Source organism: Acanthochromis polyacanthus, chromosome 4, assembly GCF_021347895.1.
Source record: "Acanthochromis polyacanthus isolate Apoly-LR-REF ecotype Palm Island chromosome 4, KAUST_Apoly_ChrSc, whole genome shotgun sequence".
Lineage (NCBI taxonomy): Eukaryota > Metazoa > Chordata > Actinopteri > Pomacentridae > Acanthochromis > Acanthochromis polyacanthus.
The window spans coordinates 16471804-16497364 of NC_067116.1; the positions used below are offsets into that span (position 1 = coordinate 16471804).

Here is a 25561-nt window from a genome sequence, read left to right on the forward strand (position 1 = left end):
AGTATACATTCTGAGCCATTCAGCACAGTATGGCAAACTTAAACAGCTCGCTGCACATTTTACACATGGTTGGCGACAGTTTGATGACACTGACATGGAGCACGCAATTAGAGCAGGATCCAGAAACCGAGGCAGTACCTTAGCATCCTTTAAGATGTCAAAAATGTCTCGTCAGAAATGGTGCAAGGGAGAGGCTGGCCACTTAATGAGTCAGAATCTATGGGAGAAATCTGTAACATCTGAGACAGCGATTCTGTGACTCATGTCCCGTGCCTCTGAAGCAAGTTTGATGCTATAAAATGTTGTGCAGGTGAAAAAGAAGTATAGCCTGTGGAGAAATCTGCTTTTTAAACTTTTTTTTTAAATTTTTAATTTATCAGATTTCACTGGTCATTCCCTTCATGCATCTTTAATGTCCTGGAGACCACTGAAATTGCAGTTATGGCCTTCTCTCCACTCATTTTGATCAAGGTCTGGTCTTCTTAGCCTGAAATAACTACCAGATGCATTACTAAGATATCTGTTTAGTGGCGACACTTGACTAAGGACTTTGGCCATACTCATATCACTTGTAAATTAGTTATAAATATTTCTATAGTATATAAAAAAGCCGAAATACAGCAATCTAACTGTTATACAGTTTTGGTCACAGTTTACAATTTACTGTAGGCCACATGAATCATAAGGCTTGAACATAACATAGAATGATATTTTTGTACTGTCTGTCTGTCTGTCTGTCTGTCTGTCTGTCTGTCTGTCTGTCTGTCTGTCTATCTATCTATCTATCTATCTATCTATCTATCTATCTATCTATCTATCTATCTATCTATCTATCTATCTATCTATCTATCTATCTATCCATCTATAGCCAGGGGGCGTCGTGAGCCCGTCTCAGAGCATCAGTATCCGCACAGAGCAGTGTGTGTGCTGGCAGAGTGAAAGTGATCGTGGCAGAGCAGAGATGTAGCAGCGTAGCTCGCTGGGACTCCACGGCCAGCCGTCTGTCACTTTTTTACCAGGAACCATTTGTCTGACATCGCCGCGGAATGGGAAAGATTGCACGTATTTTTTGTACCGCTGCACTGTATGAATGTGCCGCGTAATGCGACCGAGGACGGTTGCCTCTGGGGGGAAATATTTATGTTCCGGGACCGTTTTGTTGGAGTAGCTAGTTGCTAGCACTGGGCTAGCGACTGTGCTGGCTACTTCAAGCGTATTCTGCAAGGATGCTACGGTGGATACGACAGCAGCTGGTAAAACTGCTCTCCTACCTTTCTCATACTGCTAGCCTCCTTTAGTTCGCCACAACAGCCACCCGACGAAATACAAGGTTTAGCCCATGGAAAGATGTCTGAACTTTATTTGTTAAGGAAAAGAAAAGCTAACCTAGCCAATTAGCTGTTGCCGATGTGTCCAAAACATCGCTATCCGTCTGGTCTTGATGACAGGTATAGGTTGTGTTAGCTAACAGTTACCTTCCCAGCTAGCTTTAGTTAATTGGCTGGGGATGGGTAACAAGCAAACCTGTTAAGACAAATGTTGTGTTTGAAATTTGACTTATGAGTTTCATTCGAAGTTTGTTAGCCCCTTGACTACTGTTGAATGGTTTGTCATTGGGAAATGTACCTGAAAGTTCACTAACATTAGCTTGTTGGCTAAAACTCGACAAAGTTAAAAAGCGTTGCTAACACCGCTTACTATGCTGTTACGAACAACTCCAAGCTAGCGGAGATGCCATTTGTGTTTTCATACCGACGTATTTATTTACGGGCGAGTAAACTAATTTCAAATAGGTGGCTAGATACTCGCTTCAGCTCCCTAGGATCATAAGATAACTTTTCCGATACATTTGGATTGTTTGCTACAGCGTTTATTCTTTATCTGATGTAAATCTGAATGCACTGTCTGAACATGAACGTCTCTGATTGATTATATGCTCAGAACATCCTGTTTTTGCTGTAGTCACCTGTTGTTTGCCTACAAACATGACTGTGTGGTGACGCATTGACAGACAACGGCATCGATACAGCAGTTAAACCACAATATTAGTGTATACCACGGAAATGAGTCCTGACTGAATCTGATTTTAACTAATGTTGCCAGAGCATTGTCTGCAAACGGAGTTTTGAAAGTACTCGAGGGATGCTGCAGTGATGAAGTGATTGTGGTTATAATGATTTTGTTTGCTTTTTGGTAATTCTGCTTGTAGAGTTTGTATACTAGTCTGCATTTGCATTCAGTTTTCAGGAAATGAGAGTGGTGTGACTGGTAGAGGTGGTCTGGTAGCATGTGAGGAGGGGTGGGGGGGGCGTGCCCATGTGAATGAATGAGTGCATATAATGAGATTAGTCACACACAGTTAAACTCATGATGTCACCATCGCCTTGGAGTTTAATCAGTGTTAAGGTGTTTTTGCACCTTCATGTCCTCATCGCTGAGTACTCCCTTCACCCAGGGTTGTGTGACAGTGACACTTAATAAATTCTTTGACTCCTGCTGAGCTGCAGGTTAAGCAGTCTGTTCAAAGGGGTTTCTTTCCGCTGTTAGAGATTAATTTTGGCCATCACTTTTTAAGAGCGCCACAGAGGGTTTGTGTCCATTTAGAAATGGTAGCCTCCTCCTAATTTGCGATAGCTCAGCTCACTTAACCCATCGCATATAGTTGACCTGCCTAGTTAATTAAAAGTGTAATTAAATGGCATCTTAATACAAGTGGCCTAATGAAAAAGTTTGTGAAAAGGCATTTGTCTGACCTTCCTATCAGCTGGAAGGTAATGCAGTTTATTCACACTCCTTGTTTATCAGTGTCTCTCTGGTGCCATGGAAAGGAGGAGGGGAACTAGTTGTCAGTGTGACAAGCTTTAGTGTCAGTCTTCTTAAAAAACAGTGCTGACATCATGCTAATACTGCTGCATTTACACCATGAAGGACGTATAGATTTACTGCACAAGTAACGGTAGCATCTGGGAAAACTGACATCTTATTGTGTTTCAGTATTCCCTGTGAAGAGTCACAGATTCCAAAGTATATATTATTACTGACGACTCTTATTAACATTAGTATTGTTGTTATTGCTGACAATTACTAACCATCAGTTTTCATATCCATATGTTTCCTCTAAGGAAGGAATTGATCAACACCCATATGATATAAAAGACAACTCACATGAAGAGCAGCAAACACAACATAATATTTGAATGCCAATTTAACTGAAAACTAGGCCAGTGTAGACACTTGATGACTGACTGCAGTAACTTAATCACCCGTACATGGAGTTCACAGTAGTTGCTGCTATGTGCTGATAGTGTAACACACTAGTGGTTTACTTCCCTCAACAGTGCACCTACGTCACACACAGGTTACCCACAAGGCCACTTTCTTTAAAGAGAAACGCTGGGCCTCTGACCTGAGTATCACTGTACCTCAGGTATCAGCTTCTTTCATCAGTTAAACATGGTGAAGCTCTTGTAGTCACGTAGATAAACATTGGACAAATACTTGACCCAAGGAATCTGAACTGAGACAGGGCTCCACACCTGATTTACAGTGTCAGCTTTCAGGTGGAATCCTTTAACTGCATAGTTCATACCATAACTGTACACAGAGCTGCTACGGGGCAAACAGAGACAGATTTGCTTCATGTCAGGCACACTTCTATGACTAATGAATATGTTTAGTCACTTTTGATAGATTTTTGGTAAAACTCTGGAGCCTTGCTTGAATCATTTGGACTCTTTACCGAGATAATTTAAATGCAGAATGAACAATTTTGGACCAAGAACTGAACCCTGTGGAACACCACAACTAGGAACAAAGTCAACAATGAACTTTTCTGATGCTATAACTATACTTTTGATGTAGTTAAATTTAATGATTAATAGAGTCAATAGATTTTGTGACCTATTAAAGCCCTCACAGTAGATGACAGGAAGACCGTAGCAGTAGCTTATTCTTCTGGAAGTTTCAATATTATCAACCCGTTGCATTAAGTAGCTTTAAAACAATATTGATTGTTGTTCTGTCAAAGGTTTAATGAAACTGTAAGTGATTTCTTTCAGTGAAGTGATATCAATTTCATTGCAATCTGTGGACCTTTTACTCCAGTTTACTTTAGGGTTTTTAACAATGCCCAGTAGGGCTGCACTATTAACTAAATGTTAATTTTGATTAAAATGTTAGTGTTGCAATCAAAAGCTATGCTTATTGAAAACTCCACTGCATATCAAACCAAGTGCTTGCTAAACTGACAGCCAGCCACACAGGAGCATTTGAGATGTTTTTGCCTCACTGCCGTGTTGCTGCTTATGCACTCCTGCAGCAGCAGCCTGTGCACAAATTTCCTGAATGTTGCAGTAGAAGAGTAGTTTACAACAGAGAGCAGTCAGACAAAACAAAATCCAATATCTGGAGCTGAAGGTGAAGAGCTAACCCCTCAAAACGGATCATCATCCATTGTCTGGAAGTGTTTTGGATTTTGGCCAAGTGATGTTGACTAAGAGCACGTCATTTGCGAAGAGTGTATGAGACTTATTGTTGCCACAAAGGAAACAAAACTAACTTTTTCAGCAACCTGAAAAAACGGAGCCACTTGTAGTATGATAAACACATGGCAGCTAAGAAGAATAGCTTTGCTAACAGTACCTCACTGTCTCCATCCTTGCTCAAGTTGTTGTCTAAAGTCTTGACAGTGCATCACTGTATTGTAAATATGAAAGTATCTCTTTTGATTTTGTTCCGGGTGAAAGGTTTTGGTGCGGTTTTATTTATATATACTTTTAGGAGATGCACTGCAAAAAAGGCCTTTGTTTTGTTGCCTATTTCGATGCAAAGAACTGGCATCTACCACAGTATAGAAGTGAAAGCAGTGCTCTTTTAAATGTGAAAGTGCAGTAAAAATATGTAGTTCATCGTCGTCATTTTGGCCATAATGGTACCGCCCTAATGTCTGTTGAAATTCATTTGCAGTTCTGTAAAACAACTATTTTTTTGCTGTCCACTAGTTCTTCACCATCTTTTGTGTTTATTTTCTTCTGTTTAGTCTCACATTAACAGTGAAATCATGGAGTGCCTTTAGAATCTATCTATGTATCACAGTTTTGTAGGAAGAGACTTTCCTGTGTTTGTAAATTGTTCCACATACCTTTTATATTATTTCTGTTCTCTTCCATTAATTTACTTGGGTAGATTCTAGTTAAACTTCGCAGTTCATGTTTATATGTCTTATACTTTACAAGCTTTTCAGCCTTTTCTGTTTATTAGGAATTAGTAAGAATTCTCTTTAAAGCAGGGGTGTCAAACTCAGTTCCTGGAGGGCCACTATCCTGCATGTTTTAGATGTTTCCCTCTTCCAACACACCTGATTCAAATGATCAGCTTATCATCAAGCTCAGCAGAAGCCTGATAACGAGCCTGATCATTTCAATCAGGTGTGTTGGAAGAGGGAAACATCTAAAACATGCAGGATAGTGGCCCTCCAGGAACGGATCTTGACACCCCTGCTTTAAAGGATGATTATGTTTTTACATATATTGTATACACCTATAGCGATCCATTCAGCTGCCAAAAACTACCAAATTCACACTGTCCTTTCTATATCTTCATTAACATTATTGTTTGTGCTTTAACTGTGAATTCCTAAAAGTGCATTTGGAACATGTCAGTCTTCTACAGCAAGGCTTGATATGGGATTGTGGATATCCATAGCTTCAGTGTAGTAAGAGAGAAAAAATGCTTCCAAATGTATCACCACCATGATGTACTTTTGAAAGAAGATCTCACTTTAATGCATTAAGTATATCTCCATCAATTTGAAGTCTTTGCTTTCAGATTTTGTTCCTGGCTGAAGTGAAAAAACACCTATAGCTTTGCGTATGTGTATAATTTGTCTAATAGCCTCTTTAACCAACAGGATGTCATACACTTATAAAGTCTAATTCAGAACCTTTTGCGGACACTGCTGCAACAACACTAATGATCCTCTGTCATGTAGCAGTAAAACTTGATAATTTACTATCCTCAGCCAACCGTGATAAAACAGTTCCTCCCTTCATTTTAGTTCTGCTCATGGTGAAGCATTTCATGATTCCATGAGGCACGCTGATAGATATTGGTTTAGCATGCTCCTGGTCATGTTATTATGGCCGTTATCATCAGTCATACGGGCTAAAGCGGCACCCACAGGATCTGATTACAGTCTGTTGCTCTCTCTGTCTTCCTCTTTGTGGTGCAGTTTCTGTCTTTGGTGCCTGTTTTTTATGCGAGTACCTCCCTGCCCTTTTGCATTTCCACTTACCTCATTGCATTTGATTAAATGCCTCTTTGTCTCCAGTACGACTCAGTGCATCGCTTTGGTTGTAATGTGCTGCCGTTGCCCCAAGGCACTGTGGGACTTGTAGGCTGTATGCAGGGAGCAATTATTACCTGTTGGCCTTCAAGTTGATGAGGGCACCAGAGTTACTGGACAGAACTAGGGGTCTGATTCCAGATGCACAGAATGTTTAGAAGTGAACTGCTTTGTCATTTTTGCAATACTGTGTATATATTCTGGGTTTCTTTTATTGCTTTATTTCCTATCATTCTTAAAGTTATAACCAGTGTGAACACTCCTTCCATACAGCTTAAAGTTTTGTCAGAAAGTGTGTGATGGATAGATACTTTATTAATCCCAAGGGAAATTGAAGACACAGATGGAGCCTCTCAAGAGGCCGCCACTCACGTCGGCGCCATAATTTGTGTATACAGCTGACACGAAAACTCTCACCGATAACAAGCATCAGTCTACACGATCTCATTAGTCCGAATGCTTTGAAACCTTTCTTTAAAGGACCAGTATGTAAGATTTAATGGTAATGAGCAGTGAAGTTTTAGATTTCAACCAACTGAGTATCTCTTCCTTCCCAAACATGTAAAAAAAAACCAAAAAAAACACTTCAACATGCTGCTGCAGAGACTTGGCATGCTCTGTGGAAGAGAATCTGCCACCTATGTAGATATGAATAGCTTATTCCAAGTTAAGTCATAGTTCAAAGTGATAATACACTCATATAACCATCTCCCTAAATCTTTCATACTGGTCTTTTAAATCATCTGCTACCTGTTGTATCCGTCTACTCATTTGTGATTAGTATAAATTTACTTGGGGTAATCTAAAATGAAGAATGGCTTCCGCTTTGATTTGCTTCACTGGTGTACTTAATGAAACGCTAAGTGTTCCTATAATATGTACCAGTCCTACATCTACCTGATTGTCTGCCAGCCAAGTATGGCATCAGCACTATGCAGATTTTACACCCTTGTACCCTGACTGTTGTTTTCCATCAGAGAGAGTCATAAATAACTGAACCTGCCATTCACAATGTTGGTAAGGTTTTTGCCTCATCATACTGGCTGTATTCTGGCTCAAGTATGTCAAGATGTTTAAACACATCTTATTGTCCTAATAAGTCTTATTATGCATGGGTATATCTACAAAAGTAAATATCTTCAATTTTGATACATATTTTGCTTCCAGTTTCTCAAAGGTGAGGAATTAAGGCTTTTCTTTAACCTATGTGACAGTAAACTAAATGTCTATGGGTGTCAGACAGACAAAATTAGTAGTTAGTATTTTCAACCTTAATATATAATCAGAGATCGAGATAATGTTTGGTTGTACATTACCAGGACACACCTCATTCAATGGTTTCTATTTATTTGTATTTTTTCCTGCGTTGTAGATGAATACTGAAGACATCAAAACTATAAAAAAAAAAATACATGTGGAATTATGTTGTGAACAAAATAATGTATATCTTCAGTATTAATCTACAATGTAAAAAATATTACAAATAAATAAAAAAACATTGAATGAGAAGGTGTGTCCAGACTTTTGACTGGTTATATATGTATAATAAGTGATGTATTTATTAGGGCTGGACCCAAATATCCCGAATATCCGAATATTCGTTCGCTACGGCACTATCCGAATATTAATTTGGTATCCGAATATTCGCCCACCCCTCCACCGCCCCACCGCCGTCGGACGTCACTGGGCGGAAAGAATATGCAGCATTACTGTCTTCCCTCAGCCTTCTGCCCACATCGGCTCATCTCATCCTGTGATCACATAAACATAAACACATATGTCTATAACATATACACATGTCTATGTGATCATCCCCTCCTCCCCCCAGACGAAAATATTCGGAGCGCGTCTCTTCCCTGTGCTTTCGGCCCATTTCGGCTCATTCCGCCGTGTTCTTCAGCTCATTTCAGCTCCTCCATTCGTGTTTGTAAACACCACCCGGGTGGCTGCCGACTCTGACGTCACGCTTCACTTCATTGCATAAACACAAGACAAGACACTGAAGACCGGTGTTTGGGAATTCTTCAGTTTAACTAAAGACTAAACGAGGGCAAAATGTGGACCCGGGAGACCAGACGAACAGATCCGACTATTCGGGCCGTCTCCGCTGCCGCACCGCGCGCAAACACTCGGACGTTACGGGGCGGAACGAATATCTGGATATTCGTCTTTAATAGGGCCCGAATATTCGGAGGCCAGAAACCACTATTCGGGCCAGCCCTAGTATTTATCAACCTTATCTAGAGTTCAGTGACAGTTTGTATGCCTTGGTGATTTGTAGTAGGTTCAGTCCACTGCTTGAGTGTTTGTGTTTTTGTTTCCAGTTTTTTGTTTCATGTTTTGTCTTCCTCAAACATTTAAAGCATGGATTGTAATTTAGGGCTAGTGCAGCAGGGCTTTTTTCCTCTTTTTCTTCTCTTTTATTGGCATTATATGGAAAAGAGACTCATTTGCTTGGGCTAATTGAGACGTTGTTGAACAACAGAACAATACAGGTAAAAGCCAGAAAATTAGAATATTTTCATAAACTTGATTTATTTCCGTAATTGCGAACAAAAGGTATAACTTTTACATTATATGTAATCATTGCACGCAGACTGATGCACTTCAAATGTTTATTTATTTAATTTTGATGATCATAGGTGGCAACAAATGAAAATCCGACATTCCGTGGGTCAGAAAATTAGAATATTGTGAAATGGGTCAAGTTTGAAGACACCTGGTGCCACCCACTAACCAGCTGATTAACTCAAAACACCTGCAAAGGGCTTTAAATGGTCTCTCAGTCCAGTTCTGAAGCTTACACAAACATGGGGAAGACTTCAGATTTGACAGCTGTCCAAAAGGCAACCATTGACACATTGCACAAGGAGGGCAAGACTCAAAAGGTTATTGCTGAAAAGGTTGGCTGTTCTCAAAGCTCTGTGTCCAAACACATTAATGGAGAGGCAAAGGGTAGGAAAAACTGTGGTAGGAAAAAGTGTACAAGCGACAGGGATCACCGCGCCCTGGTGAAGATTGTGGAAAAAAAACCCATTCAAAAATGTGGGGGAGATTCACAAGGACTGGACTGCTGCAGGAGTCAGTGCTTCAAAATCCACCACCAAGAGACGCATGAAAGACATGGGTTTCAACTGCCGCATACCTCGTGTCAAGCCTCTTTTGAACAAGAAACAGCGCGCAAAGCGTCTCACCTGGGCTAAGGAAAAAAAGAGCTGGACTGCAGCTGAGTGGTCCAAAGTTATGTTTTCTGATGAAAGCAAATTTTGCATTGCCTTTGGAAATCGAGGTCCCAGAGTCTGGAGGAGGACAGGAGAGGTACAGGATCCACGTTGCCTGAAGTCTAGTGTGAAGTTTCCACCATCAGTGATGGTTTGGGGTGCCATGTCATCTGCTGGTGTCGGTCCACTCTGTTTCCTGAGATCCAAGGTCAACGCAGCCGTCTACCAGCAAGTTTTAGAGCACTTCATGCTTCCTGCTGCTGACCTGCTTTATGGAGGTGGGGATTTTATGTTCCAACAGGACTTGGCGCCTGCACACAGTGCCAAATCTACCAGTGCCTGGTTTAAGGACCATGATATTTCTGTACTCAATTGGCCAGCCAACTCGCCCGACCTTAGCCCCATCGAAAATCTGTGGGGTATTGTTAAGAGGAAGATGCAGAATGCCAGACCCAAAAATGCAGAAGAGCTGAAGGCCACTATCAAAGCAACCTGGGCTCTCATAACACCTGAGCAGTGCCAGAAACTGATCGACTCCATGCCATGCCGCATTAATGCAGTCATTGAGGCAAAAGGAGCTCCAACCAAGTATTGAGTACTGTACATGCTCATATTTTTCACGTTCATACTTTTCAGTTGGCCAACATTTCTACAAATCCTGTTTTTGTATTGGCCTCAGGTAATATTCTAATTTTCTGACCCACGGAATGTCGGATTTTCATTTGTTGCCACCTATGATCATCAAAATTAAATAAATAAACATTTGAAGTGCATCAGTCTGCGTGCAATGATTACATATAATGTAAAAGTTATACCTTTTGTTCGCAATTACGGAAATAAATCAAGTTTATGAAAATATTCTAATTTTCTGGCTTTTACCTGTACATAGTCTGAACTGTTTTCTTATTTGTGTCATCATTTAGTGTAGAAATCAGCAGTGAGTAGTGGTATTTTAAACACTTAGGGGTATTTCAAACACTGTGATTCAAACACTTACTGTCTGAGTTTACCTTTGTAATTAATCAAATATTAATGGTAAATGGTAAAAGGTTGTATTTATATAGCGCTTTTATTCAAAGCGCTTTGCATGATACATCACATTCACCCATTCACACACTGATGGCGGGAGCTGCCATGCAAGGTGCTAACCACGACCCATCAGGAGCAATTAGGGCTTAGGTGTCTTGCTCAGGGACACCTCGACATGAGCACGACGGGCCGAGGATCGAACCGCAACCCTCCGGTTGCGAGACGGCCACTCTACCCACTGAGCTATGCCGCCCATCAATTAATCATGATCACAATTTTGCCCGACCACAATTAAATGAACAAAATAATGTTTGAAATGTGGACTCTGGTCATTAAAAAGCCCTTCACATAGAAAACTCTTCTCATATTAACAGGTGGTATGGATAAAATCACTGGATTTCAAATCAAGTCAGTTTTACATGAGAACAGTATCAACTGTTTGGAGACTTGGGTAATTTAGTTTATATTTTACCTCTCGATCCACTGAATTCAAATGAAGAAGAACCTCATTTTAAATTTAATTCTGATGCTAAGGTTTATACATTAGCAAAACAAGGACATGCAAGCAGTTTTCAGTTACATAAAAATGTTTTGTCCCTTAAAAAAACAATGAATAGTCATGATCACAATATTGATCAAAATAATTGATTGTCAATTACATCATGCAGCCTTGTCAGAAGTCCAGCTGTTTCTGCAGAACAGCATAGATTCTGAATATTTAGTCAGTGCACCAGTTGTTAGCGTGCTGGTAGGGTTAGCCTGGAAAGCTGGACAGACCCTGAGCAGTTTTTATTTGTTTGAGACTTATGACACTAAGCGTTTCTTTACTGAAGAAAATGTAAGTGTAACAGAGTCTAACTAAACATGACGGTACATACATCAAGGTACATACTAAACAATGAATTTAGCGAAGCATTACATTTCTAGTAGAACCACCTGCAGTTTACTGTATGGTTTATACTGAAAACCATACAGTTTTATTGGTGTATGTAGTTGTTTGTAATAAAATTGCTTTGACTGATTACTACCTTACTCCCATCTTCAGTGCTTGTGTTTATAACACTTCAACTTTTATTACCCCCAAGTCACATAGTCATTCTGAGCAAATTCTTACATGTACATTTGAGAATCATTATAGTTTCATCAGACATTGAAAGTTAGATCTTTTTAACTGTGCTTATCTTTGCTAATGGTGATAAGAGACCATAGACTAAATAGCAAAGGTGGTATTAGCCATTAGGAACATTTTGATTTATCAGCCACTTCTTTTCTTGTTCTGAAGTTCTATTAACTTCAAATGACCCTGATTGTTATCAGTCTTGTGCACTTCTGTTTTTCTTTGGTAGTTGACTTGCTAATTCTAGCAGTGAGATCTTTTCAGTGTGAAGTGTCATTAGCGTAACACTAAAGCATGGACAAGAATAACTGTATTAAAGCTGCAGTGAGGTGCTTACAGCGGCTTTGAATGAGGTGCTTCCATTATTTTTACAAGACTGCTTTGTTGATGTTAGACAGGGCAGTGTGTGTACTCGGTCTACGGTTTGGCTAACTTGAGTTACTGTGTGTGGAGATATTAATGATTAAGCAACTTTACTGCTAGATGATTGATGGAGTGCTGAGCTAGGATTCCTCACTCCTCAGAGTGTCTAAAAAGCAGATGGTGAATAAGAAAGATTCTCCAACAGCTGATGTCTCAGTCCCTTACCAGGGTTCTCACCAGGTTTTTTTTGCAGTGTAACAGCAGGTCCTCCTGCACACGCATGCGCAATAGCCTTCATTAAATCTCGCGAGCGGCCGCCCCAGATGTCAGCCAATGAGCGTCACGCAGATGCTCCAAATGCTCGTGATTTAGGTCACTATTCACCATACATGGCATCACAGAAACAACCGAGACATGCTAATTGTAACCCCGAGATTGGAAGCGACTCTTAATTTTAGACGGGAACGGGTCAATCGACAGGAAAGTACGGCTGAGGTGGGAAGACATAAATTAACCTAGATAGGCACTCAGTCGATAAAAACAAACGCACATAGCGTTATCTGTCAAAATAACAGCGTAGCGGCCCTAATCACTGCGTAATCTTTTAAACTGACAGCGTAACGGCCCGTTACGCTGAAATGCGCTGGCGAGAACCGTGCTTACAGCAATCATGTAAAGGTGCATTAAGTAAGATGTTTACTGTATTAAAGTAAAAAATTACCTTAAGTTATCTGCAGGGATGTAAGAATTCGTTGATCAATGCCAGTGACTCAACAATTGCTTTGCTAGATGTGGGGATTTCTGGATTTCAAAATTCACTTCCTGGCCCCCTTAGTACCTGCACATACTGGTTCATATTTGTTGATGCAAAATCCTGTTTTACTTCATGTCTGTTTAAGTGTAACTGCTGCATGGGAACCGTTTTGCAATCTGTGTTACAAAACAGTGGTAGTATCATGCATGTTCCCCTTACCTTGAGCACCTCAAGTTGTAAATAGTGATGCTAAGCTACTTCTGCTGCGCTGTATTTGCATCTAAATCTGATGCAAGATGTTGGTTATCATGCTCAGGTACTTTGCCAAACATTACACTTATAAAATTCACACTGGTGTTTAGGCTACTTTCTAACACTTTGGAGGACAATTTTAACCAGAGCTCTTTTACCTGAAAATGGTGAGAACTTGCTTTGTTGACTGTATTTCCCTAGTCAGGAATTCACGGTGAGTTGAGAATTGCTGTTGTTTGAATTCATGGTTTCTATTTAAAGCCTTCATAGTACAGTACTTCTGCAGAGTAGACAGAACAGACACATACAGTTGAATTTGCTTTAATTTGGATCTATAATCATAGAGGTCCAAGGTAATTCTTTTTCCCCAAACTACATACAGTCAGTGCTGTTGAATTTGAAAGCTGGATGTACTTTATGGAATCTGCTACTAAATGTTTAAAGGGTAGAAGTTATTGTCAATATACATTTGGATGTTTTTTGCTGATCTACTGTGTGACCAGTTTTTGACTAATCTCTATGAGATTAAAAGCAAGGAAAACTGAGACCGAAATGTATGTAAATGCAGAGAACTGACAGAGATATCTCATATGGACTGTTTGTAGAAAGCTGTGAGCTAAATGGAAAGGAATGGATCAACTTAAGTAGAAAGTCAACATGTTTTCATTTCTACAAGTGGATCACTGATTCACTTCCAGAGACAGCAAGGACACTGTGTACACCAAGTTCTTATAGAGCCCTGAAAATGAAAGACTGAATGATTTTAGTACTTAAAGATTACATCTGTATCTGTAAGAGATAAAAAGAAGACTTCTTAGCTATTGCTACTTGATAAATACTGCAGTGTAAAGGACATTGCATGTGTTCAGGTAAGAAACGGATATGAATTCGTGACTCTTACTATTATGTGTGGTGCATTTATCTGTAAAATAACAAGACGGTAGCAGAAGATTGCCCTGAACAGGGTTGAGTCTGTGTGGGAGGGAGTGATGTGGCCCGGATACATTCCTCTCCGCATATATATGGGTGTGTGTGTTTGTGTTTGTTAAAACTACGTCATAACATTTGCAAATGATTTGAAGCAGGGGCTTTAGGCTTCTTAGTGTTGCAGTTGGGTGGAGTGTGACACACAAGACACTGTCAGATAATGTTGTAACCTGATGAATAGTGCATCCCAGCATTTGGTCATTTTTCACTAAGTTAGGGAAAAATTATGAATGTCAGCTGATAGTATCAACCACAGCTTAAGAAATTAAATTTTTGGACTTCTTTAAGTGTGATTAAACTGCAAGTATGACTACACCCGATTCCCATTAGAATTAGAAAACCATACAAGGTGTTGGCATAAAATTCACAAATGTCCTGGTTCTTCTAAATGCCACCTACCAGCTCAATATCCAAATACTCACTATTGCTAACCAACAGTTTTTTTGTCCTAATGTTACTTAGAAGGGAGAGGAGTATGACAAGACTGAAAACTAAATAATGTTGAACTAGGCTGATTTGTGCTAGTTTTTCTAAACTATATGTCAGTGTAGTTTCTTCTTCTTCATCATGGTTTTATCCTTTTTTGTGCACATTGTTATGTTTTGGAGTTTGACTTATGTTCATTTTAGGTTTGAATTCAGCACTAGGCATTAAATCTTTGAAATAAAAATAAAAATAAATAAATAAATAAAAATAACAAAATCTTTCTTTCCTCAACATATATTTTAACTTTTGTCTAGTAATTGTTATAGTGAACAGATTAACTTGGCTTAATGCGAAAACTGCGCTTTAAACAAGTGTATGTTTCGTCTGGCCGGCTACTCACAAAATTGCTGTTAAAAGGGAACATGGAGTGGTAGTGGTTGAACAAGAGATGTGTACCATGTTCTCCCTCTTGACCTGTAAAAATAATACCATAATCATTGTGCGTGTGAAGTAACACTAGTGTAGTTTCTGGTTCTCTTGCTTCTCTTTTTGTCTTCTGCTATGGGATCTAAGTATGTCACAGTACCAGAAATTTGATAGCTAGTACCTTTACGTTGAACTTCCTTAATTCTTGACAATAAGTTTGATCCAGACACATTAAAAAAAACAGTTAATGAATGGATCTTACCATAAACTCTTTACTTAATAAAATCCTGCAGCACACAATTAAATTCAAGACTGAATGATGATGACAGCAGCATACTTATGGGTTTTGGCTGCGTTAGCTCAAACATTGGGACTGTGGAGCAATGACTTCACAACTAAAAATGCAACATTTCGGGACAAGAACCTTCTGACAACATGCGGTTAGTATAATGGTGAAACTACTCAGACTGTCTTAGCTTCAATTCTGTGACCATTTGAATGTCTGTCATTGAGCTACAAGTGTGAAAAGTTTCCTCCATTCATTCCTAATGCATAACTGTAACTTGTTACTGATCATCTGACTCAAGTGCAAAATACCTACAGACGTGACTTGGTGTTTTTTGTTGGTTTTTTTGTTGCAGCAAACCATTTGCTGCGCCTTCATTTGTCACTGCCTTCTGCATGTTTTTGTTGTTACTAACAGTACGAATGGTAGTTTTGGTACCATGTAGAAATAAGCAACATCACATTGTCAGAATTCCACTTTCCTCTAAGTTGTCACTTCTCGTGAACTTCTTTGTAGGATCCATCAAGTTCTAAACTAAGCTCGCCTTCATTTGACAAAATAGTGGCCCATATAGAAATGGTGTTACTGTTGGAACCACAGTGACTGAAGCCTCAGTGAATAGGAGAACAAAACATTGCCCCGGGCAGATTTTAGAGTGGTGTAAACTTTCAACGGTTAGTCACACTTCTGGCCAGTGCAAACAATATTAATTGACTTTCTCTTGAAAATAAGGTGTTTATGTGGCACTCTGTTGGCTCTCTGTTACCTGCCTGAAATTATTTAGTGCAATATAGAATTTATTACTAATATTCACCAATGGCAATAATTATCTTCTAATGTACCTATTCTAAATTTAGAGATTTAGTGGGGTGAGGTAGAATTAGGGGTGTGCGATATGGAAAAATATAGTTTCACGATATTTTTTTCAACCAGTGTCACGATATAGGATAATATCACGATATTTTTTAACATGGTTTTTATGGTTATTTTTCAAGTTACTTAACAGGAGAACCACCTACAGGGTAACAAAAACTAAACGAAAGACCATTTAGACTAGTTGCTCTGGTTTTATTCTGCAACGTCTTCCAGTAAACAACAAAGTAAAGTGCGCTATATTCAAGGCACAGTTTCTCAGTAAAACAATTGTTTCAGGTTGCACTACTAGAATAAACATAAAAAGGAATAAGAATAAACAAAATAGAATACCTCAATGATTAAAGGTCAGTGCAAAGCAGTTAAATTACAATGTAAACTTTAGACCTGAAGTGCAAAGACTTAAGCATAACTGTATCTGTTTCAAAAGGGAAAAACAATATAAATAGTAAATAACTTATTGAAAATAAATGAATATGAGAACAACAGAACCAACCAAGTGCAATACTGTCTGAATCCTGACTAGACTTAGAACATGTCTTTCAATTCTTTTTTTGTTTACTTTACTTTTTGTAAGACTCATTGAACACAATCACAGATTTTTTTGCCAGGAAAATCAGTTGGTCAACTTTCTCTGGTTTGAGAGTAGCCCTTTGGCATGTGACAATATTGCCACCAGTGCTGAACACTCGCTCTGAAGGAGCACTAGTTGCTTGAACACACAGATACTTTCTAGCTAGGTGGCTAACCCTTGGAAAGTTTCCCTCATATTTTTGCCACCATTCCAAAGGGTCTTTTTTTTATTTTTTTGGTATCCGAATACCCCCCGTCGGACGTTACCGGGCGGAAAGACATCGGCTCATGTCGGCTCATCCCGTCCTGTGATTACATAAAAATATATACATGTCTATGACATATAGACATATGTCTATGTTCACCCCTTCCTCCCCCCAGACGAAAATATTCGGAGCTCGTCTCTTCCCTTCGGCCCACTTCGGCTCATCCCGCCGTGTTCTTCAGCTCATCTCGGCTCCTCCGTTCGTGTTTGTAAACACCACCCGAACGGCCGGGTGGCTGCCGACTCTCACGTCACGCTCCACTGCGTTGCATAAACACAAGACAAGATGCTGAAGCCTTCCGCTGTTTGGGAATTCTTCAGTTTAACTGAAGACAAAATGACGGCAAAATTTGGACCCGAGACCAGACGAACAGATCTGAATATTTGGGCCGTCTCCGTCTCCATCACAAGCAGCAGCAGCAGCAGCAGCTGCCGCGGGCCCCCCGGCCCCCCCGGGCCGTCTCTGCCACAACCCCCGCTCCCGCTCCTGAGAACACAACAGTTTTTCAACAAGGCAACGCATTGCGTCGCAGCACAACAGCGACGCGTTGTTAGCTTGTAGATCTTTTATTTTTGGCAAACGACACTGTCGTACCATACAAGTATAGAGCTGCAAATCATAGAACGTGCATTCACTGTCTAATGCAGTGACTTTATCACGAGATATACGATAACTCTAAAAAGGCCTATCGTGAAGACTTTTCTATCGTCATGACGATAGGTCTCGCCTTATCGCACACCTCTAGGTAAAATGTACAAGCTGTGTATTTTACTGAAAAGTGTATAAATTCACGAAGCTTTTGCTCTAGAGTCTTGAGCATTTTTGTTTCAAAAATCATTTGTGCGATTTATTGAGTACTGAAATTAATCAGCACTTCATTTTAGCAATAGTACTGCCCTTCTTATTAACTTATTAAACTTAATAAAATATGCTCTGATATAAAACAGACTTTGTCCCACAGTGATGCAGTTATTAGCACTGTTATCTCATAGCAAGAGGACTGACATTTTGATCCTGGCAGGGGCCTTTCCTGATGGCGCTTTCATGGTCTCTTTGTGGCTGCATGGGTTTTTCAACTGTATCGATTTACTTCCACAGTCCAAAAATGTACATATGTGTGAGTGTACATGGATGTCTGACTCTAGCCCTGTGATGGACTTTTTGACCTGTTACAGAGTGTCTCTGTAATGTCAACTGGGACAGACTTGTATTTACTTACAGTGTGCCAAAAAAAAGTAGGATCTCTACTATAAGGAACATACTAAGAGTTATGAAAATAACCTGTTGTCTTTTTTTGTCTTTCTCTTCTGCTCTCTTTCTTCAGGGCTTTGACCCACCTCATCAGAGTGAGACCAGAACGGTTTACGTAGCAAACCGTTTCCCCCAGCATGGCCACTACATACCACAGCGCTTTGCTGACAACAGAATCATCTCATCCAAGGTATCAAAAGTTGTGTAAGCCAGTACTGGAGCTTTCCCCATCGTGGTATCACTGGAATGACTGAATCTGTCATAAATGTGAAACAATAATGTAAAAATTCTGTTGAATGAGTTTTTGGATCTTAACTTTGTTTTTTTTACATGCTTGCTGCAATTATATTCTCAAATTTTGAGTCACCACTGCAAAAGCACCTTGTTGAAACTCTACTTCTTTAGCCACAAGTGTAAAAAAGACGAGTGGTGCTAGCATTGTTTTATTTCCGGATGAAACACTTTTTCTGTGCAAAGATATGAACCCTGACATTTTGCTTGTGCGCTGACAGCAGCCATGACTGAAAAAGTGTGCCATCTACAAAACCACTGAACTCATATGCTGATTTCTGGCACCAGCATGATTGTTGTTATTGTTAAATAAATTAGTCTGGAGCTCTGGTGTGGTGGGACAGAGATAAGCTTGAAGCAGGATTTGTTGATAATACCGGACTGGCTCAGTGGAACTTTAGTGTTGGTGAGAGGATTAATAGGTCAGTTGGAAGCCTGTCAGGACAAAAGAACAATAATCCACAGAGGCTGCTGCCTGCCACCAGCCGGGATGCCTGTCATTGATTAAGCAGTTGATTAAATGATTGACAGGAGGGTTAAAGCACCTGTAGTAGTGAACATTTCATTTGAAGGCACAATTTTTTCACAAACAAAAACAGCTGCAATAAAAAAAGTTTTATTTTGCATTTTATTCTGTAGGAATCTAGTGACTTTTACCTCAGTAGGGTAAAAGAAAATTGTTTAAAACTCCATATTTGTTGAGTAAATTAAGAGAATTTTGCTTGGAGAACGTTGTGCTTTGTTCCATTGGCTGAGCTCCTTTACCAGTTAACAGCTCATATTTAGAGCTACCAGTGAGCCATCTTAAGATAAAACCTTTAAAGAGAGAAAGAGAAAAATATTTTTGCTCCAGTGCTGTTTTAATCTGATGTCCTGTTTTCATCAACCTGGCAGATATAGCATGTGTGGTGATATGAAAACGTGTTATCTGTTTGAAATCCTGTGAAAGAGGCTGGTTTTGCTGTCAAATGAGCGCATCAGTTCATATATAATTTTTTTTCAAATGCAGCTCCATCTGTCAGGAAGTTGTAACCAGTTTTAAATACGGCTTTTTGGAACATGCAGATATGCTCCTTAAATAACCTTTCTACAGCCATTGTCTTGTTTGTGTAAACATTGTCTTGTTTTTTTCTTTCTTTTTCAGTACACAATTTGGAATTTTGTCCCCAAGAATCTGTTTGAGCAATTCAGAAGGATAGCGAACTTCTATTTCCTCATTATCTTCCTTGTGCAGGTAATAATACTCACACATACACATGAACAATTCCTTGTTTGGGGTTGCATGTTCTCCTCAGTCAGATGGTGACGGGTCGAGTGTGACCTCAGTTGTTCTGCCCTAAATACAAATGAGCGTGCACGTCTGTTTGTGCGTGCATGAGCGAGTGAGTCATCGACTTCTAGGGACCAGAAGAGAGACAGGTCTGCCTCTGTATTAAAACATTACACCCACACATTTAGCAATACGTGTGTCTTCACAGCTCCCCTGAAGAGTTCGGCCTTCACTATACATCAGTCATCCTGTGCTGCAGCAAGATTTGGCTTTCAAATTTCCAACCTTCTCCTGATTTATTTGGGACTGTGTCGTGAAGCCAAAGCAATCGACTTAGCTCTGTCTAAAAGGACTCTCTTCTCTTCACCCACTCAACTTGTCAGAGAAGCTGACTTGTCAGCTTAGACTCCAATCACCGAAAAAAGCCTCTTTTAATCTTGATATTATGAAAATGTTTTCTTAGATTGCCAAGTTCAGCATTTGAAGATCCCCTTAGAAATGTTGTTTCCTTTAACACACAAAGAATAGATTTAGACTTGTTATATATTTATTTAGTTGTCTGTTGCTACTGTTTTTAAAATGCCCAGATATATCTTTGTCTTATCATGTCTTATTTACCCAGAGGGGTTTTCTTTTTAAACAAAGCTAAGTGCGTTTCCTTCTTTAGTAAGAATTTGCCAGCAGATTTTTCTTCGTTTGAAGCCTACATTTCTAGCATCCTTCCTCTCCCCTATCTTTGCTGGAGCATTGCGGTTTTTTGTATTTCTTCTTGGCCTCATTACAGCCACCTGTAGAACAGTACAACAGTGTTGGCAGGAATGTGCTTTGCATCATTTTCTTACAATAAGAGAACAAACAGAATGCTCTTAAAAGGACTGCTCCATAGCCGCAGTGGTCAGACCTTTAATTTGCTCCTTAGCCTTCCCGAGAGGAAATTTTTTTGTGTATAAAGATTTAAAAAATTACAATTTTGAAGCAAAAGTCGTTTGTCCTACTACATAAATCACGTAACCGTGTGTGATTTTTGACATGTGTTAAAGATTAAATTGTCAAAATTTTGGATATGAGCTTATGCAATAATGCATTTTACGGCTCTGTTCAGTGTCAACTACCAAGAAGCATATGCAGTTCTAGCCAATAATGACACTGTTTTCAATTTTGAGCAACTCTTAGGAGGATATATTAATGTGCATTTATATTGTGTGCTTCACTAAACTAAAATAAGATAGTCTTTGTATGGGCTGGCCTGCTTCCATAAAATCAGCCCATATACTTGTGCACTCTCTAAGTCCAGCTTGGGACCTTCATTGCATGTCATATCTCTGTACCATCAGCTGCCCAATAAAGGCAAATTGTCAAAATACATCATTCTGAAGAAATCAAAAAATGGCTCAACCGTGAAACAGCACTTAAAGGTGCAAGATTTTTAAACATTTGAAAAGAACACCACTTTGGCTTTTGGTTTTTGTATCACTGCAGCAAAACTATGTCTAAACTGAAACTGTATGAGTTTACTGATTAAAGTGAGGCTGAGAAAACTGGTGTGTCTGCTTCAGTCAGTGTTGACTTTGAAGCTTTTAATGTCCCTCTGTTGTGTGCATGCATTTGTACATCTACTTTACAAGAACTAATGTGAGTTCTAGACCCCAGCTGTGAAGACATTTTGACTGGTCCTCACTCTCTGATGTGCCTTCAAGTGTGAAGGTTGTAGTTAGGTATTTAGTTGTGATGGTTACGGACAGGATACGGGGCTAAGAAATGCGTTATGTCAGTTACTTGCCTCACAAAGATAGAAGTGTGCGTGTGCGTGTGCGTGCGTGCGTGCGTGCGTGCGTGCGTGTGTGTTCTTGTACTTGCTACATGGTGAGTACCATTTTCTCCATTTAACTATCAAAGTGAGGACATTTTTACAAAGTGAGGACATTTTGGCCAGTCCTCACTTTCAAACAGCCATGTTTGAGGGTGAAGACTTGTTTTTAGAGAACAGGTATGAATTGAGGTTTGGTTAGGGTTAGGGTAAGGATTAAGTTTAGGCAATCAGTTGTGATGGTTAAGGTTAGGGTAAGGCTCTAGGAAATGCATTACGCCTATGGATGTCCTCACTAAGATAGAAGTACAAACATGTGTGTGTGTGTGTGTGTACGAGTTCTAATCTGACAGTCAACCTTTGAGCGAAGTTATAAGGATTTCCTGTTTGACTCATCAGCCACAACTTCTCTGTGTCTTTCTAGTCCGCTTCTTTTCAGGTCACACCCACTTTTACTCTGAAGGGTTTTTTTCCCCACTGCTTCTAATCAGTTGACATCTCTGCACTATTTTTCTTTCCAGTTAATGATAGACACCCCAACTTCCCCCGTCACCAGCGGTCTGCCTCTCTTCTTTGTGATCACAGTAACTGCTATAAAACAGGTGAGAACACAAGCACAGGATGGCTTCCTCTTTGCTGGCCTGAAAATAGAGAACTAACATACATGCATTGTCATTAAAGATAATTGTAGTCGAAGCTCTGTGAAACTTGTCGTGTGAGGCTGGACTGTCACAAGATCACGATCACAAGAAAATCCATCCTGCAAGTCACTGTATGTCTATGCATGTGTGGCCAATCCACAGTTTGTCAGGCCAGTCAGCATCCTTTGAGGACAAGCTGGCAGCTCTGAGCATGTTTTAGAAGTGAGCTGCCCTGTGAGAGATGGTGATAAACATCCGATCACCTGCCAAGTATTTTTTTAAGTGCCTGCCCTTTTCCACTTTGCAAAGACAGCTTCTCAGATGGTCCTGTCTAACAAACCATCTGGTACATCAGGTTACTGTAAAATTTAAATTCTCGCACCTTAGTTCAGCTTTCACCTCAGTTCATACAGTATCCAATCAGGAAAAAAATGCCACATCCCTGTCAGTTTCAGCACTTACTTAGTTAAGTATCAGAAAATGTGAAAAATGGAATAACTTAAACTACGTAGCTGTGTCAATAAAAGCATATTAACCAGCTCTCATTTGCATAATGACACCGGCTAATGAATGCACTTCTTCACAGGGCTATGAGGACTGGTTGAGACACAAGGCAGACAATGAGGTGAATGGGGCTCCAGTGTTTGTGGTTCGCAGTGGAAGCCTGGTCCAGACAAGATCCAAGAATATCAGGGTAAGATCGCAACAGCCACAGTTTAAAGTAACTTTGCAAGATGAGATTTACTCTGAGTTCTGTTGTTAATGGGGAAATCCTCTACTTTAAAATATCTAAAAATGGCTTTCTGCAACTCATAACCAACCCCCATAACAAACTTAAAGCTCGGCTGTTAAATTCCTAGTGCTAGTGGCGTTCCATTTGTTCTGCACTGTATAGAAACATCTAATGCTGTCAATGAAAGGAGCACTGTTTCATATGTACGGTTTGAAACAAACTGAGCCGTTTATAGTAATATGGAGCACAAATGTGACTGGTGCATTTTTTTTTTTTGCAAATGACGCTTGTTGGTTTTTGCCCATGTTGTCCATATTTGTCATTTTAGTGATACAAACCTTCAATAGCCATTCTACTTATTAACTTTTCATGATGACATGCTTGCTTACTGCAAATAGGAGTCTGTTTAGCAATGCTTTATGTGTGACTGGTTCACATTAAATAGAAATGAAACAATGATGTACATCTTTATACATTTGATTGACTGATTGAATTAGCTGCTGCATTTGTTCCACAGGTACTGTGGAGTGTGCCACAAGCTCAAGTAGAGCTGAAACCATAAGTAAAATAATAACCTAGTGTGAAAATACTTTGTCAAGCAAAAATGACAAGCATTTCCTGGTTACAGCCTCTCAAACCGGAAGATTTATGACTTTCTTGTGTTTTGTATTTGCAAACAAAATTTGTCTGTGGTATGGAATGAACAAACAATTGAAAGACAGCAATATGGTCATGCATACATTTCACTATTTATACAATTTGTTAGACAGATTAATCATGTGATTAATAAAGCAAATGGCATACTCATTTGATGCTGACATGCATTCACTGTAGCTTTTGTTGAAGGAATGTGAATCACTGAAATACAGAATTTAGCCTTTTTATGCTGTTCCACAGACTTGAAGTGCACCTTTTAGCTTGAACAGAACTTGCTGTTACAACATCTCATTGAGGCAAGGTTTTTGCTGCCGTGGTAGGCCTCTAACTCAGAACATTATAGTGCACACAAATCCTCTGAGCTCATACTGCTCAGACACTGTAACTAGTATGTCTGGAGCCAAACCACCTCCGTCTAAATGACACGTGCCCTTTACTAAGACAGCAAACCGTGCAGCTCTCAAGCTTGTCGAGCGCACTTGATATTGTTTATCTTATCACAGCCAGGGGACTTGCTGTCAGCAGCAGTGAAATAGCATAAGGTGTACGGGGTTGCTGTGTGTCACTGGAAGTTTGACAGCCGAATGCCAGTGGAGTCTAAGTAAAGTCACAGTGCTGAAATTTTTTAACTTTTTACTCATAGACAGCTTCCAAGAAAATGTCAGTAACAAATGAAGTGTTGATCCTGTTTAATATTTCAAAAAGAATGAATTGGAATACATGGCAACCTAAAATACAACTTGCAATAGGACATTCTTGTCCTTGGGGGGGGCTTGACTCAGATTTTTGTAAAATAGGGAAAAAGATTTTGAGCAATGGGACAAATGTCACTGATATATAGGTAGGAAGGACTTCTGCAGGCTTAGAATGCTTTCAAATACATGATTAGAATATATTATATTTTGTTGATACGAGTCTTTTATCTTTTTACCCAGTTAAACTGCACAATGTAAAGGTGAATAAGGTTCTTATCTAAACATTAAGTGGACTATTCAGCTAAATTACAGCAGAACATTTGAACAATATTGACCTGAGTGTGTGTGTGTGTGTGTGTGTGTGTGTGTGTGTCTCTTCTATATGCTAGGTGGGAGACATTGTTCGTGTGGCTAAAGATGAGACGTTCCCAGCTGACCTGGTGTTGCTGTCGTCAGATCGTCCAGATGGCACCTGTCACATCACCACGGCCAGCCTCGATGGAGAGACCAACCTTAAGGTCTGTGTGTGTGATGTGAATTGCATCATTAGCGTGTGTGTGTGTGTGCACTTCAAACCGGATGGGGACATCTTTAGGAAAACTTAATGGGACGAGTGGCCAAAAACTTCATCGGATACGTTTGAAGTTACGCAGTTGTGTGATTTAAGGCATAGCAGCAAATGGAGTTTTATGAGCACTGTCACCGGTGATAGTAGTGGTGCCTTGGAAAAAAGGGCTGATGATATGCTGATACTGCTGGAGCATAAGGCTAATGGTGCTCAATTCAAGGCTCTATGCATGGAGAGAGAGCTTCATTTAGGATCATTTATAAGCAGCTTAATGGAAATTGTGTGCATATATTGGTATTAGTATTTCATTTGTTAGAAATGGCTATGACAAATGCCAGCTTTGTGGGTGTGCCATGTCTATGCATGCCATGAAAAGGTTTCAGAATGATTTGCATATGATTTTATCATTTCAGTGTTTTATACCTCATAGTTTTGTATTTAGAAAGTCATCTCCTGTCCTCACCTCCTCCCCACAGTCTTGCCAGAGGCAATGTAACTTAATTGTCTCTCTAACCACATCCAGCTACTTCTGTTACAGTTTATTTGTACAGCGTGGTGGGCTTTTAGTGTTGGCCTAGGAATGTGTTTGTATAGTCTTTACACCTCTTGATAGCTTTATAAATTGCCCTCATTTTCATTTGTTTTGTGTGATGTTGGTTAAATCACAAGTCCCAAAGTATCAGAAATTTTGAAAAAAGCACTCAGGTGATTTTCAGGACTCATTTTTGGACA

General features: G+C 39.7%; 1 protein-coding gene across 6 annotated transcripts in view; it reads left to right on the forward strand.

Moving 5' to 3' along the window:
* The first annotated feature begins 911 nt into the window (after positions 1–911).
* atp11b (ATPase phospholipid transporting 11B (putative)) overlaps positions 912–25561 on the forward strand; it is a 66447-nt gene continuing 41797 nt past the window's right edge. For all 6 annotated transcript variants that reach the window (XR_007941305.1, XR_007941303.1, XR_007941304.1 and 3 more), the window contains exons 1-6: positions 912–1253; positions 18241–18357; positions 19603–19692; positions 22057–22137; positions 22763–22870; positions 24651–24779. Coding sequence is in view for 2 of the 6 variants with exons in the window: in XM_022194579.2 (XP_022050271.1) it covers positions 1227–1253; positions 18241–18357; positions 19603–19692; positions 22057–22137; positions 22763–22870; positions 24651–24779 (552 nt within the window). In the remaining 4 variants the exon portion in view is untranslated. The remainder of the gene's footprint in view (positions 1254–18240; positions 18358–19602; positions 19693–22056; positions 22138–22762; positions 22871–24650; positions 24780–25561) is intronic.